The 17,505-nt window shown below is 35.5% G+C and overlaps 1 protein-coding gene across 10 annotated transcripts in view; it reads right to left on the bottom strand.

Moving 5' to 3' along the window:
* The window catches only part of obsl1a (obscurin like cytoskeletal adaptor 1a), a 69,304-nt gene that overhangs the window by 15,391 nt on the left and 36,408 nt on the right, over window positions 1–17,505 (bottom strand). For 5 of the 10 annotated variants that reach the window (XM_088607374.1, XM_088607375.1, XM_088607376.1 and 2 more), the window contains 14 exons: window positions 17,021–17,296; window positions 15,732–16,007; window positions 14,702–14,977; window positions 13,787–14,062; window positions 13,209–13,481; window positions 12,410–12,685; window positions 11,735–12,010; window positions 8,955–9,230; window positions 8,125–8,400; window positions 6,420–6,692; window positions 3,688–3,963; window positions 2,435–2,701; window positions 1,427–1,696; window positions 521–787 (listed from right to left, as the gene is read on the bottom strand). In XM_088607374.1, the coding sequence (XP_088463500.1) occupies window positions 521–787; window positions 1,427–1,696; window positions 2,435–2,701; window positions 3,688–3,963; window positions 6,420–6,692; window positions 8,125–8,400; window positions 8,955–9,230; window positions 11,735–12,010; window positions 12,410–12,685; window positions 13,209–13,481; window positions 13,787–14,062; window positions 14,702–14,977; window positions 15,732–16,007; window positions 17,021–17,296 (3,834 nt within the window). The remainder of the gene's footprint in view (window positions 1–520; window positions 788–1,426; window positions 1,697–2,434; window positions 2,702–3,687; window positions 3,964–6,419; window positions 6,693–8,124; window positions 8,401–8,954; window positions 9,231–11,734; window positions 12,011–12,409; window positions 12,686–13,208; window positions 13,482–13,786; window positions 14,063–14,701; window positions 14,978–15,731; window positions 16,008–17,020; window positions 17,297–17,505) is intronic. The other 5 variants (XM_088607379.1, XM_088607383.1, XM_088607377.1 and 2 more) reach the window with 4 other exon arrangements.

Raw genomic sequence — 17,505 nt, 5'->3', positions numbered from 1 at the left:
AGAAACAGAAATGAAAATACAGGAGTAGAGACAAGAGGAATTGAGTTACAGCATTACAGCCCATGTTCACAACTAGTTTCTTCCTTGATGAACGAAAACATATCAGGCATTGAGCACTGAAGGGACAATTTAAGGAAAAGAGTTGTATTTTTCCTGCTTATGAAATTTAGGTTTCCATTTTAAATCCTCCAAATACTTGTTGTTTTGAGGATGCATGTTTCTTAGGTATTAACTGTCTCTGTTATAGCATCAGTTAAGAGGGTTGGCTTAGCAATAGAAGATATTATTTTATGAAAGCAGTCTTATGTTCCCTTTATAAAGGTTTATGTCCACAGTACAGGATTGTCAGTTTTAGGGGTCTTATGGAGAAGGTCTGTAGCAAAGATATTTATAAGGCATTGTATAGATTTTGACTGCATACATCTTTGAAAAGCAAAATCAGATTTCTAAGCTTACAATTTGAGTTTATAAAATGTATGCAATAATAGATCACGGGAGGAAGTGAAGATGTTCCACTCACATTCCACAATTAGCTTGCCCTGAGTTCGGTCATGTAGAGTCTCACAGCGGTAGGTGCCACGGTCGGAAAAAGAGAGGTTGTGCACAGTCAGGCTACGTTTCTTGCCATTCTGCCTCAGGGTAAATTTGGGTCCAGGCTGGATCACCACACCCTGTCTCATCCACTGGACCTCTCCAGAATCCAGACTCACTTCCACCTCCAGAGTGGCCTCACCATGTTCCTCAGCAATAACAGCTTCCATTTTCTTCGTGAACACCACCTGTGCCTCTAAGATAACACAGAAAGTACGAAAAATCCTTAAGGACAATTTAGATTTAGATCAACAATGAAACCCAATCACAAAAATCTAAAGGGGGTGTGATTTTGACAACTATTCTGACGACAGGAAGTCCTTATTTATAGTGTTGTTGGACTCTAAAATAAGCTACTCAAAATAACTCTTGCTGGTCACTGTTGGTCACTTTGTCTAGGTTCCTCTGAACGAGTCTCCCATACTTATAAATCATGACAAGTGTTCCTAGGACACTACCACTTGTGGCCGTCATCTTCCTGTGGTATCTATCACGGACAACGTTTAAAGAATTTAAACATTTCTAGATGGACTATTTTATCTCTCTTCAATGTAAGAACAAATTGTGTTTCTGTAAGAACAAAGTAATAATCTAAGAACAAAAAGTGTCATGATACATAGTCCATAAGCCATCGGAAATGAAACCTTATTATATGCAATCTCTGGCATTCCAAACTAACAACATGTTAAATAAAACAGGTCTGTAATTGTCTGAGACTTCTATAAATAAGCTGCAAACAGATTTAATCTTTGAAGTGTATTGTAAAGTATTGTAAGATCAGATGTACTTTCCTCCTGCTTTCCTGCCCAACAATGTCACTCTAGAAGAAACGCACCTTGCACCTTCAAGTTTGATTTTGAAACTACTCCCTCGGCCTCAGCTGTCACCTTGCAACTGTCTGACAGCTGGCAGCTGAGGATGTGCAGTGTGTGGCACACTCCGTTGTTCGACACAACGTATTTATCATCTGGAATGATGGGCTCGCCGTTTCTGTGCCACACCAGCTCTGCATCCTCAGGTGACACAACACACTTAAACATGGCATCTTCTCCTTCCAGCACAGTGACACTGTGCACCTCTGCAATGAACTCCACTACACGGGGCACTGAAAGAGATTGGAAGAGAGAAAGGAACTCAATATAGCATTTCATTCAATTAAAGGTGATATTTGCAGAATGTGTAAACCTCAGTGACAAGGCAAAGACAAGGCAGCAGTTGTAATATAGACATTAAGTGAACAGCTGATACAAATAAAATGATTAAGAGTCCAGGATGAAATGAAAACCAGATGACACAGCAGCCCTACAGGTCCAGGAGTGAATATCAGTTAACAATATCTGCAGTTCCTTTCTATCTCTACAGTTTAAACTTTCAACCATTTTAATACTCATTTTTCCTCAGCTCAGAAGGAATATATCCTGAATGCAATTTCATTCTGCTGCAGGGAATACAAATGGAGTGACAATGTAGAGAGAACCTTGCCAGTATGAGTCTGGAAATTAAGGGAAAAGTGGAACCCCTGGTAAAAATGGGGAAAACATGCAAACACATAGAAGGGACTCTAGAATCGAACCCAGGACTTAAAATTAAGATATGTGAGACAGCACAGTCATTGGAGCTAGTCATTATTCTTGATTATGTTTTTTTCCCTTTTGTCTAAATAGGAATACCTATGCCTCCTTTTCTCCCTACCCTGAGATGTGGTTTCCTATTTGAAAACCTGTGGTGGTAATTCATTAATTTTCATTTTATTAGACTTTGTACAGAAATCTGTTTCTGTCTCAGATGCGGGGGTTCCAATATATATTTCACTCTGAGTAATGGTGAGCTCAAGTCTACTTACTCTCTACAATGACTTTGGCACATGTTCTATCATCCTTGGATTCACAAACATATTCTCCAGAGTCATTTCCAGTGGCCCGGTAAATGGTCAGAGAGCGTTCACGGCCCTCTGCTTTAATGACTAGCCGGCGGCTAGGAATGATTTCCTGCCCATCTTTCAGCCACTGTACATCTCCCTTTGGCTTGCAGAGTTCACATCGCAGTGTGATTGTGTCATCCTTGTGAGCACAGACATCCTCCAGCTTTCTTACAAAATTCAACTTCATCTCTGCACCACAGATTTAAAAAAAAAGAAGAGTACATCAATGACTGCAAACTGTGTTACATACATAATCTTGGTTTTAAATGCATTGTACTGCACATGATTTCAAATTGCTCACTGTATACTAGTGCATTTTTCTCTGATAAAAAGGTTGCTTTGAAAAATGATGGCTTTTGGAATACTAACATTGTATAATTGTATCTCAGAAGTTTATATTTTCACCACACTTTTACTCTGCCAGTGGCCTTCTTGTTCATTCATCCAGCCATTCATTTTCAGTCTGCTTTTCCTGCAAAGGGTCATAGTGACTTTCTATTCAAGTTTACAACATTCTGAGAGACTAAATATATCTTTCTGAACACAAGTGGAAGATAGCTGAAGAGTGTTTGGACAGATCCACCACTTTTCATCTGAATACAAACCCAAGGGGTTATTCACTAGGAATAACAAAACTCAAGAATTAAGCATATTGAAGAGGTTAATTGAGTGTTTTAGTCAAGCGAAATTGGTTTAACCCTCTTGGCTGAGGACTAACCACCTGGCCACAGGACAAGGAGGCTAGGACCCCTGTATGGAGTAAGAAATGACCAAGGGTTAGCTGCAAAGCTGGAGATGGGATGGTGGAGGGATACAAAAGGCAAATGTAAGGCAGTGAAGGAGAAAAGGGGACTTATGTATAGTATTTATAATTTAAAGTGAGGAAATTATGTCAGGAATTATAATGAATTACTGACAGCTGAAGTTAATTGAACTTAGCTGTTGTCGTCCCTTCCAAACTTTCATTATAAAAAATAATTTGACAATTTCTAAAACATTTTAAAAGCTTATTTGCATTATGGTTAGTAGTCTATGCTCTGGTGACAGACTTTGAGATTTAATCATTGATTGGTGCTCTTGCTTTTGACATATTTGTAACTAGACTCATTTTGCTTCATTCGTTATGTCTTTTTAAGAGAAAAAGGGAAAAATCCACAGTATGCGCCCGTACGAACCTTTCACACTGACAACGAATACCATCTCATCATCATTTGAGACGCAGGTATACAGGCCACAGTCCTCCTTGCATGTGTTCTTTACAATGAGGCTGTGAACTCGGCCTTCCACCCTGGCCTCGTACTTCTCAGCTTCGAAGATCTGGCAGCGGTGGCGGAACCACTTTACCTCACTTTTCCCACTCGACACTACTGCAGACATCACGGTATTCTGACCTTCCATGGAAAACACTTCCTCTGCCTTTTCCTGCTTGCGTTCAAACTTAACTGGAGCAGCTGAAGGGAAACAAGGTAGGGACGTGTGCCTGCTTGTTTTTTGTTTTCCCTTTTGTTACTGGTCATTTGAACTTTTTTATGTATATGTAATAAAATTAATGAAGATTTCATGTATATAAACATACAGAGATAAGCCTAGCAAATAACCCCCGTATTTGTTCATAATAACATGAGACAAAGATCTCATCTGTAGTTGGATCTATGCAGACACATTTGATACACTCAATTAAATTCTGACTTTATTTTTAAAACTAAGTTATCTGGAAAAGAAACAGTAAAACAGTTTTATAATACAAATGTGAATCCATTTTTGAGTTATATTTTGTACTGTCTTTCATTTTAACTCCACGTGCTGTTAAAAAAGGTATTCCTGAATGTCTATTTTAAATTATGTTGTCACCCACTGGTACAATATGACCTCATGTTTACTAGGACTCTGAGACAGGATGGGATTTTAAAACAGCCCTCAAATGTTTAAATACTGTAAATTCAGCGTAATGCCTTTTCTGACATGCAAAAACTGCTGTTTAATCAACAATCAACAATTTATCAAATGTATATGGTACTTTCTCACAATCAATCAAAAGGTAATACGTTTAAGGACTGATTACCCTGTAGATGCATAATATCAATGTTCATATGCAGTATTATCATGTGATTGTAATATTCATGTTTATTATTGATGCATTTTGTTTGGATAGATAGATACTTTATTGATCCCGTGAGGGAAATTGCAGAAATTTCCTACATTTTCCTACAATTTCCTTTCCTTTGTTTACTACAGTAACAAAATACAGCTATTTAGCTTTTGTTAATATAAAACATTTCAAACAAACCTGTAACAGCTCTCAGCTCTTCACATGGTCTGATCTTTCTCAGCACCAGTGAAAAGATTATGAGTACAGTAAAATGCAATTTAATGAAACCAACAAACTTAGGAAACTTCTGACAAAATCTGTGTTTGACCAATGTCCAGCAAGCTTCCTTTTAAGGACTGCTCGGTAACAAGGGATTCAAGTCCATTGAGTTCTCTGTTACAGCCTATCCCCCTGGATATCATCTAGATGCATCTTGGCTTCTTTCCTACGAAGGTCCAAGGTTCAATCTTGTCTTGTAAGGGTAGTGACAGTGTTAATTTGAGCTTAACTCAGAAAGTAAAACTTGTAAGAGAGCTTGAATCTGGTGGATCCATCCAATGCACTTGAGAGCACTATGGTATGTATGAAGAAACTGTGTCTACTACAAATAGCAAAGTAAAGCTTTTTTCTTAATTGATGTGGGTGGATCTATTGTTGATGCTAGAAAGCATATGAAAGTGGCAAGTGATAAACGATTGGAAGAGGTAGTGCTTCCAATGCACATGTAATCACTTTTACTGCTATTTCATTACTGTTTTACAGTACTTTATATCTTTTGTAAAACTGAGTTATTATTTCTACATTACATGTTATTCATATTGTTTTACCATATCGTGTATATCTTATTGCATGTGTTGCATTGCATTTTTAATGCAGTTTCCCTTCAGTATTGATTTCTTTTTATCATTGATACGATGCATTTCTATGTTCAATAAAGGACACATATACATGTGTATGTATATACAGTATATGCAGTATGCTGTGATTTAACAGACACTTGCTATTAATGGACTGCATTGCTTCCCCTATTATTTTGTTAAATCAAGGGGTTACTGTATTGCATTTTACTGCTTATGAGTATTTTCCTCCAATTTTCATTTTTAACAAAGGCAAAATTCTGAATTTACAAATTAAAGCTTCACAAACTAAATGGCATTTTTAAAATCCTACCCTGTCCCGCTGAACACACCGTCATATTGTCAGCACAGACATTCTATTGGGCAGATTCAGAGGTGCAAAACCAAAAATGTTCAACAAACCCTTTAAGTAGGGACACCTGGTCCTTGTGCCCACCCTTAGTATATGATTTCTAAAACAGCTCTGTAAATATTCATAAATGTATTCCAAAAGCTAAATAAATATACTTAAATAAAACATTTTAAAATATTTTAAATCAAAAGCTACAGATATTTAAACTCTGTTTCATTTCGAAGTGTAATATTTAGAATGTCTTCATCAATAGGCAACTTTTTCTTTCCCTTAACACGTGGCTTCTCAGTGTTGTCTGATTTTAGAGTTCTGTCCACCACATTCAGTACTCACACGCTATAATTAAGTCCCACACACTTCACCATTTCCAAAAATGATCTGCAATGGAAAAATGATTTTGGCTGGCTTTTTTCAATTTTGCAACTGCACGTGGATGGATTACATTTCTTGTATTTTTTAGATTACTGGTAAATCTTCCAAAAGAACACATCTAGCCTTACATTTTAATTACAAACATCAGTTTTCCTACCAGTTTTGGCACCCTACCACCACAACCACAACAATGATGCAATACTTCTGCAGACATGCTTTTGTCTTCTTTGCTCTCACCTTTGACCTGAAGAGTAAAGTGCATTTCATCAGTAAAGGCATCACAAGTATACACCCCACTGTCTGATATCTGTGCATGATGGATACTGAAAAGACGGCATTTCCCATCACTGCTGGTATTGTAACGCTCCCCACTGATGTCTCTCCAGTTTTTCAACCACTGCACGACTGCATTCTCCAGTGACACTTTGGCACACAGTGTTATACTTTCGTTCTCCACAACTTCTATCGAATCCTTGGCATCCTCTTTGTTCACAAATTTAATGGGTGGTTCTTTAAAGAAATACAAACATGCATGCATTATAATATAACACAATAACATAGAATGGTTTGTCCTAAGATCCTATACTTAATCTCTACATGTTATTCATTATGCAATTTAGTGTACAAATATCCAGATGAAAAGAATTATTTATTAATACAGTATGTCTTTGTTTTAATGTCATCCACATTATGAGCATATTGTTATGAAGTGAGGAATGATGTTTTAGTGAATTCTACATATTGTCAATTTTGCCTTTATCTGACTGCATATTTTACCTTTTACCTTAATACCTTTTACCTACTGTAAATAGTAAAGTGGTGTAAATGCTCATTATTGTGTCCAGTAGTAATATGCATTATGTCACATTGAAGATCATTAGTTCTTTTCAAATGTTGGGTTGAAATTTTAAGATATTACTTTAGACAATTTTAGAGATGAAAGGCACACCAGTGTGCAGATGACACAAAAACTTATTTTGGGGAAACTTTGAATTCTTCAGAAATGTTGTATTTAGTTTTAGGCTCATGTGGTTCAATTACTCTGCCTTGGGAAACTTAATCAATAATAAAAAGGTTTTAAATTCATAGTTAATTTGTTCAATATATTTGAAATTATTGTGTAACCTCACAGTATGTCTTCCTTTGAAAGTTGAAATCTGTACAAGGATGACCAGATCTCGAGTAATAACTAATATGGATATGACATATGATATCATATGTTATCATATAATCCCTTAAATTATATTGATAATTAAGTATTGTTCACATATCACTGTCATCTACTGTGCTGTATATACAGTATGTTATGAATAAATAAGAATAAATCTTGCAGTCTCCTGAAATTATTTACAACTTGCCACAAATTCTTCTAGTAGGTGTTAAAATTTTGGGATATACAATTAAGAGCGTAGAATTCAAATCAATGGATGTTATTCTAAACTTGTATAATGCACTAAATAAGGCCTCATTTTTAATATTTCGGCATTACATTACAGAAAAGATATTGCTGCTCTGGAATCCATCCAGAGAAGAGCAACCAGATACCTCCCAGGGCTTAAAGGAATGCTCTACACTGACAGGCTGAAGGAACCAAACACTTTCATCCTTGAACAAAGAAGACTATTAGGGAGATCATATGATATTTAAAATCCTCAAGGGCATTGAGGGCATATTGTCAAACCACTACATTTAAAACTGAGAACATGGATGTACTTAATAATACATAAGGACGTACTTATTTTCCCAAAGAGTTTTTGGAGTATGGAAAAAGGCTAATCGACAATATAGTATTACAGTATATATAAAAACAAAAAATGATAGTGGGGTTTCCTTCAAGAAATATCTTGGTAAGATCATTGGATCAACTACCTACTAACTACTATATTGGCTATAAAAGGCAAATGGCCTATTCTCATTCACAGTTGCTCTTATGTTCGTTTACCTTGAACTGTTACCATGGTCACCATTTTGTCATCAGTAGCATCACAGATATATTTCCCAGTGTCTGATGTCTGGAGGTCTGAAATAACAAGCTGTCTCTTTGTGCCCTGGCTGTCAATCCGAGTCCGATAGTCAGCACTCAGGAGCTTCCCATTGCAGTACCACAGAACTACAGCATTGGGCCGGGACACTTCACACATTAAAACCAGGTCATCTCCTGCTATTAGACTGTGGTGCTCCGGGTTATCAGAGTTGCCCACAATGGATACTGGTGGCTCTAGAGAAGGAGATATTATAATACAGTATGCCACAGATTTTCACATTGTTTACATAATAGTCTTAGAGTATCATAACTATAGCCATTCTCTGAAGGCTTACTCTGAAAAAATGTGTTTGTTCAGGATCCTTTTAGCTTTAAAACCATGGCTATAAGAAGACAAGAAATGTAAGTTTTAATGTTAGAGAATGCTGAATATTTCCTACCAACTGCATAGGTACATTATGTTTGAAGTGACCATTACAAAAGTTATTATTGGCCATTCTGCCTTCAGTAATGTCTGACACAGCACATTCTGATGCTGACACAGCACATTTTGATGCTGACACAGCAGACAGCTGTGGTAGTATTTCAAAATTGAAATTCTAACTCAGAAAACTACCCCTACAAGTAGTTGCTTCTACTGTTATTGGAGGAGATTAAGGACTTTTTTTAAGCATGTAATTATGTAAAAATGTTTTCCAAATACCAAAGAATATATAATAAATTAAGCTTGAAACTCTGAAGAAGACCCAGGTAATAACAAGGTAATAATACTTCACTCTTTTTTTTACCTTTCACAATGACATGGAAGACAACATTGTCATCTCGGGCATCACAAAAGTATTCTCCTGAATCTGAAATCTCTGCATTCAGGATGACCAGTGAACGAAAAGCTCCCTCTTCTTCCATGCAGAGTCGGTCATTGTCTGCTATTTTTTCTCCGTCTTTATACCACTTTACACTCCCATTGGCTCGAGAGAGCTCGCACTCTAGAACAATATCATCTGACACCAGGAACTCCTGCTGCATTTTCAGCTCTCCTTTCCTTAATATTTTCACTGATGGCTCTGAATAAGAAATGAAGAAAATTAAATTTCTGGAAAAAATATCAATACTATATATTTCAACGTCTCTAATTTCAAATAAAGAATCAATGTGTTTTTAATTAATCTTTCTGGGATTAACAAAACACATACATTCACGAGTTTTAACCTTGGTTTCAATTCCTAACAAATCACCAACAAACTGATAAAAGTAGTTTGGAAGCAACTGGTAATTTGCTTCTGATTATTACAATTTTACTTTAAGAATTCATTTGAAATCTGATTCAGACTCTTCATCACTGTAGTAACAAGACTTATTTATGAAATACAGTAGATTAAATGCATAGGGCTTTGAAAACTAAAATTGTAAAATCATCCAAGGCTAACTTTAATTTACAACTGCAAATGAAATTACTGGTAAATGAGAGTGTATATACAGTATCACAAATAGTGGCTACACTTAAATTAAACTCAATATTTTGCAGTCTCACAAGTTTTGATGTTCTGCTTATAAATGAAGCATACTCTTTGGCCAATTGTAACAGAAATAGCTGCTTTATGCTTCATGAAGAACCAAAAAAAATAGAAGAAAACCTTGAATGCCTCCACTTCTATCATTAATTGCACATAGACTGCTACTTAATCATTTAAAACAAAATCTGTTTTAGTTGTTAATGTGTGTGGACAAGAGAACATCAATGTGTATTTCAGAATTCAGGACTGGCTTCTCACAGCATAAGTAATATCTAACAGACAACCTCTTCAGGGAATCACATGATTCCCCCTAAAGTTTACCTTCCAAGATCTTTCATCCAGCTAGCTTAACCTCTCCACTTTGATTAGAGTTGAACTTAGAGAATAAATGTAATTACTGCTTGAAATTGAAAACATTTAAATTTCCAGATATCCCAGGATTTATTAGGGTATTTCTGGTTTTAAAATACATCCAATAAGTACTTATTTGAATTGTACTCTTAAGTAACTTCTCTAAGCAACTTTTAGTTGTTTGCTGCATGTGATTGTTCTTTTTTGTGTAATGGTAAACATGAGAACAGCTTCTTTTTCAGTGAATTAAAATATGCATCTGAAATATCATAAATATATAATTTAATTAGCCTACTTTAATCAATGCTTTACAATAGTGGAACATAAGTTCACTGAGACTGCTATGCAGGTAGCTATGCTATTTACAATGGCATTGGACATTCAACCCCAATGCTTCACAGGCGTATAAAGATATATAATATAATGTCACACATCCTACTCAATGTGTACAAGGTTTTGCTTTCTTTGGGTTGACAACTTCAAAAGGACAAAGAAGTGTTCACTACATTACCAAAGCACATGATTAATCATCTTTTGGTGAATGCAATTTTATCATGTATATAATGTAGCACGTCCCACCAGATTTCAAACCTCTACAACATGCACTTTCAGACAATAATAATTTTCATAATTTCTTATTTACATTTTAACAGAACAGAGTATAGAGTTTTTAAGATAAATTGCAGTCTAACATAATTGGCTTTGAAATGCTGCTAAATTTCATGACTTGTCATACAAGAGTTTGGATTTCATGCACATTTCAGAAAAAAGGTAGAAGAAAAAAGAAAAGTCTAAATGATTAAAATGGAGTTTCAGCAACTTTTGTGCTGGGTCCCCTAATAAGAATGGTGGCAATTCAAAATGAAAGCATGAGATTTTAAGGAACTGTTTGCAATTTAGAAAAAGTACTGTATGTGACTATGCTATGGTATTTTGTTCTTTTAACACTTTTGGGCACCTATGAGAGCTGAGAAAATACATTCTATAAACAAATCCATTAATTAATCCATTAATCTTTGTCTCACTACACTTATGAAGGTCTGTCGTAAACTTTTTCCATGCAACATAGACATTTATATGTAGATTTTAGATGTATGTCCCTATACTATTATAATACACTGCTCCAGGAAACATCACCCCAGTACTTCGTCATGCTTAGCGGAATGTTTTTCCTCGGACCCTCTTTTAGTTTGTAGCCCCTCTACAATTACACCATGATACCATAGAGCTTTCAAAAACAAAATTTCCCCTTCGTGATGCCCACAGCTCATTACAGCTGATTTTTTCATATTGTTAAAAACGGTTACATTCTTAATGGTGTTGTTGGGACTAATTTAGCATTTCTGTAAAACGTTAAGTAAATGTATGAAGCACTTTGGCATTTCAGAAAATTTATTTTTTTTGTTAAAACAATTAACGTTAGATTAAAACATCAATTATTATTCATTCATTTTAATACTGCAAAGAATTAAAAAAAAGTTGTTTCATAAATCAAGATGTAATGAAATGTAAGTATTCTCAATTGCAGTTAATGTACAGTATTTTAAAAAATATTTATGTTTCCTGCTTCTCTGAGTTAAGCTTTTAGCAAAGCAGGGAGTTATAGTTAAACTGTAGGAAGGGTTGAGAAAATCTAATCAAATGATCTGATGAGCTGAAAGCATGTTCTGGTAGATACTACTTTGTGCTGCTCCATATCTCACCATTGATTTTAACTTTGAAGTTCATCACATCTTCCTTGGCATCACAGATATAATTTCCTGCGTCCTCTAGACTGGCAGAGTGTATAATTATTTGACGGAGGACACCATCCTCAATGATACTGATGCCTCTGCTTTCTTCGATCTCCACTCCTTCCTTCTTCCAGCACACCACAGCATTTGAGCGGGAAACCTCACACTCAAGTGTCACTGGCTCCCCAACAAAGCCTTTCATGGTGCCAGCAGCTTTTTGTGGATGCACAAACTTCACAGGAGGTTCTACACATAAAAAGTCACAATTATTAGTTGAATCACAAACTTTAAAACACTCCACAGTTAACTTTAAAATTCTATGACACTAAAAAAACATAAATAAAACACATCTTAAGTTAATGCAAAGTACAGCACATTATTCCTTCATGTACAGTACTTATCACATATTGTAGAATTTATCTCAATAAAAACTCATCATAAGTCCGTGTATCACAAATTTGTAAATTGTATAGTATATGTTGTTTTAGCTTTCACTCAAAAGACAAAAAGGGAATCTTTTATTGAAAGAGGCTGTACATAAAATTCCATCTTATTTTAAAACCCTAGGTGAGCTTTCCCCATTAACTCACATAACCTTATTAGGTATTAGAAAAATATTGGAAATAGAAGGTCAAAATAAAGTACCTGAGATCTTCACAAGAAAAGTTATTGAATCATCAACAGCATCACAAACATATTCAGCAGAGTCTAGGATAGTAGTCTTGGGGATGATGAGCCTCCTGTGGACTCCCTCAGTTTCTATAATCAGGTTGTCGTTCTCTTCTACCTCGAGTCCATCTCGGTACCAGCGTACTATTGCATTAGATCTGGAAACCTCACAGCTCAACACCAGTCTCTCACAGGTGCGATGATTTAATTCCAGGGGAGACTGGCTCGGAGAGACTATATGGGCCGCAGGTTCTAAAAGGGAGATGCATTTAATAAGTCATCGAGGAGTCAATCCAAATCTTCAGAACACAAATTTAAAAGGTAAATTTTGTAGAAATTTCAATAATGAGATGAACAGAAGTGGCAAAGAAGGTTAATTTAACTACAAAATACTCATTTTTTAATGAAAGAATATAGCAATACTTTGGAAACATCAATTATCTTATCAGTATGATTCAATTCAATTAAATCTTGATGTGAACCAGAGTCTTGTTCAAGGAGATCGAAATGAATATGAGTCAATAACAGGCTGACACTAAAATATGCCAGTTAAAATCAATGAATAGTTTAGCTTTGATTAAGCTACATTCAATATGAAACATTCTGCACATGGAACACATTTTCAGAAAACCACTTTTTTAAAAATGTCAAGAATAATAAGTTCAAACTTAATCTCATTTTAAATCCACAGACACGTGAAACTAAACAATATTTGAAAATCACAAAGAGTCCATTATCAAGAACGTGATATTTATCTCTACAGGCCATTACATACCTGTTACAGTGACCTGAAAGAAAATGGAATCATCTGCAGTATCACAGACATATTCTCCTGTATCCTCAGTGGAACTATAAAGGATAACTAATCTTCTATAAGGCCCTTCAGACTTAAATTTGATATTCTGTGTCTCCTGGAGTTCCTGACCATCTTTGTACCAATGCACTGTGCTATTGGAGCGTGAAAGCTCACAACTTAGGACTATTTCTTCTGAAACATGTCGCTCGAGATGCACATCCTCTCTTGGATGAACTATAGTCACTGGTGGTTCTACAACAGGGATAACATGTGATTAGGAAAAATATACTGTATCACAATCGGAAAAAGTGTTTGACATGGTATCAAATGCTAAGCCTAAAATAATTGATTTCAAGAAGATAAGAAAACAGATGCAAGGAGTAAGAGTCTTTTGATAATAATTTAAATCAAAATACATTTTCACGAAACTTTATGCATTATCTAGATTTTCTCTGAGAGTTACGTTTTACTTTTCTGTATTCTAGTAACTAGGTATTGCACTTGTTTTCCATAAGACTTATGAAAAATAAAGTTTCTGAAACAAGATAAACACATACCTCGTACATTAACCTTGAAAATTAGTGCACTGTCTCCTGCACGGCAAGTGTACATGCCAGAGTCTGATAGGTTGGTTGACTGGATTATAAGACGCCTCATGGTTCCATCAGATTGCACAGAAATGTTGTCACTTGGTTTGATTTCAACTCCATCCTTATACCAATGTACATCAACATCAGGTCTTGAGAGTTCACAGTACAGAACAACAGGTTCGGATTCAGCAACACTTTTGTGAAGATCTTCCTCATGGACTTCTATGAACTTGACAGGAGGGGCTGGAGATAAACAGACATAGCTCTACAGTTATTTGTCTAGAAATACTTTGAAGTGCAATCTTTGCTCTATCTAAATGGCGTAAATCATTTTTAATGCATGCATAAACTAGAAGCTGTAAACTAATAAGAATGATTACTTAAAACACTGTCACCACTGTAGAAGCAAAGGTACATTTTGGTTAATAAAAGCTATGAAATGATTAAATGCTGTTAGCCTAGAAGAAGAGTAGGACGAGTAAGAGGAAGAGTAAGAAGAAAAGCATGCTTTTTTCTGAAGAGGTTTCCTGTGTTTATCTGTTTTAGCCTGTGAAAAGTATTAAGATATCTGATGAATGGAATATTTTCAACACATACTTATGCAAAAGGTACACACAAGACAAAGAGACATTACGAGCTAGCCTTAGCTAAAAGAAACACATACAGTAATACAGAAACACATCTGTACATACAGAGACAGATATTAGGATAAGGGTTAAATAGCTCAGAAAAGCACAACTGAAGGAATCCATCCTTTGTCCATTTTAAGAGCAGGAGTATTTTGATCAAACAAATGAAATTAGAAATTTGATGAATTTGTTAGCTGTCCTTTGAAGGGAATTAGCGGAAAACAAGGTTCTTCTCGGACGTTTTGCATGTCACCTTTAACATCCACATAAAATTCTCTGACATCATCAGCAGTTTTACAGCTGTACACCCCACAGCGGGAGAACTGAGCTGATTGGATGACCAGTCTCCTCAAGTTGCCCTCTGATTGGATGTCTATGCCACTGTGTGGGAGAAGCTTTGTTCCATCTTTGTACCAGCTGACTTGGGCAGTAGGGTCTGAGAGCTCGCAGTGCAGCACAATTGGACAGCCTGCTTCAATGGACTTGTGCATCTCAGCTTCAGGAAGAGCTGTGAACTTCACTGGTGGAGCTTTGGGTATTTTCATTTGTTTAAAGAAAAAAGATTTAAGAAATGGTTTCACATCATCATCTGTATGTCATTTACAGAATACAAACAATATAAATTTGTTTTCTTTAGGGCAATATAATTTTATCTTATTTAAGTTAAAACCGACAATTGTGAAGATGGATTAGAATATTGCATTTGAGGTTTGTGTTGGTGAGTTGCAGACATAGACACTAAAAGACATACTAACAGTGAAGGTTTTCAATTTTTTGTTAATTTCTCAGTTTATACAGTGTATATAGCATTCATCATGCTTACTTACATTTTAAAAGATTGCTTTGTGAATGGTAATGCATTATTTGGTTACCCAAGAGACTGCTGCCCTAGGGATGTTTAAGATATGCATTTCCTGTTACAAATTACACAATTTTAAAAACAAAATGTTATCATAATTTAATTCTTAATATGTGTGCTGATGCCTTCAATACTGATCCTTCTCGTAATTATTTCATTCAAATGTAAAGAGCTGTTTCTGCCATGCATTTTCAAGGGCTTTAGGGACTGCAAGTTAAAACAATAAGAATATTTGAGTCTGTAGTGATAATGGAAGAGATTATTATTATGATGCTTCTTCTAAATTATCTCACAAAGCATATTTAGTTATTATGTGTTACAATTCAAGGTTGATGGAAAAATAAGGTGTTTTAGTGGATGAAGCAATACCCAATAACTCACGGAAGTATTTAGTAGTTTGGATGGAAATTATCTTTAAAATCACCTTCAACATCCACCTTGAATTTGATAACATCTTCAACAGCATCACAGCTGTAAACCCCAGAGTGGGCCAGATCTGCTGATTGGATAATCATTCTCCTTGTGGTGCCCTCTGATTGGATGTTTATGCCACTCTGTGGGAGGAGCTTTGTTCCATCCTTGTACCAGCAAACCTGGGCAGTGGGGTCTGACACCTCACAGTGCAGCACAATGGGGCAGCCTGCTTCAGTGGACTTATCCCTCTCAGACTCAGGAAGAGTTGTAAACCTCACTGGTGGAGCTACAGGTGTTTATTTTTTTAAAAGAAAAACATTTCAATGTGTTTAATCTCTTGGATTTTAAACTATTTCAAGTTTAAACCTTTGTAGATAGCACTTAGTGCATTTTTTGTAGCTGATTTAATTACTAAAAGCAAAAACATATACTTTAAAAGCATTATGTGTTTCGTACTTAAAAGTTTGTATTATATATATGTACAGTATATTGTTAGTGCAAACTGTATCAACCTAAAGCAAAGTAACTCAGCATAGAAATATTATAAACAGTTATTTTTAAAAAAAGAATGTAACTAAGTACAAAGAAGGTTCTTGTATCTGACTATTTTTTTTAAATATCAACCATAGAGATAGTGAAATATAATTCTTCCTACAGTAAGCAGTTATACTGACTTTTTACAGTTGTAAAAAATCTCAGTATATTTTAACATATGAAATAACCCACACCTTAATCAATTTAGTCATTAATCCTACATTACAGGATTAAATAACTTAATGTTCATATATATTATTGGTGGAGGGTAAAAGAATACCTATCCAAAATGATTTCCTGTGTAGAATACAATATTGTTTTTGAGACTGGCTTCTTTTCGTTTTTTATTTAGTTTTTGAAGGAGGTGACAAGAAATGCAAGAGCTATTCATGTTCTAAGTTTGTTTGTTACAGCTGAAAATGCCTCCTTTAACAATTGAAATAGGATGAATGGAGTTGTATGCGTATATTGTATAATTAGCTCAACTATTGGTGCCCTTTGGAACAAGCATCCACTTTCACACATCTTCTGGAGTTCTGAGGAGTTATGATGCAATTTATCATCAAGAGTTGTTTCTATTTAGAGATTCACCATCTCTAATGGGAAGAGACTGGTGTTATGTTTAAGGTGTTAGGATTTTTGCACCTATGCAGTTTTCACTGATCAAATGTTACTATTCAAGACTGAACAGTATCTGGATAATGTATTTAGTACCACACAGAATTTGTTAGTGGCTAAGATTTTATAAAGTATTTTGAAAATCACCTTTAACATCCACATTAAAATGTATGACATCATCAATGGAATTACAGCTGTACACCCCAGAGTGGGCCATCTCTGCTGACTGAACGATCAATTTCCTCATGCAGCCCTCTGATTGGATGTCTATGCCATCCTGTGGGTGAAGCTCTGATCCATCCTTGTACCAGCAGACCTGGGCAGTAGGGTCTGAGATTTCACAATACAATGTAACAGGGCAGCCTGCTTCAATGGACTTGTTCCTCTCAACTCCATCAAGATCTCTGAACCTCACTGGTGGAGCTATGGGTATAGTAAAAGAAATATGTTGCAGGGCAATTAATGGTAAGCTACTGTATATCAATTTGAAGAAAACATTTACTGTATATCGCAAGTGCTTATTTTTAAAAAAAGTAAGCAAAATACTATGAGTATGGTGTAATAAAGTTTTTTAGGTTCATTTACATAAAATGAAACTTGTTTCACATTACTATCTGTTATTTAGGAAAGCA

Source organism: Lepisosteus platostomus, chromosome 14, assembly GCF_059453375.1.
Source record: "Lepisosteus platostomus isolate fLepPlt1 chromosome 14, fLepPlt1.hap1, whole genome shotgun sequence".
In the NCBI taxonomy this organism is placed as follows: Eukaryota; Metazoa; Chordata; class Actinopteri; order Semionotiformes; family Lepisosteidae; genus Lepisosteus; species Lepisosteus platostomus.
The sequence above is the reverse complement of the archived record's forward strand: the minus strand, read 5'-3'. Positions and strand labels throughout refer to the sequence as shown.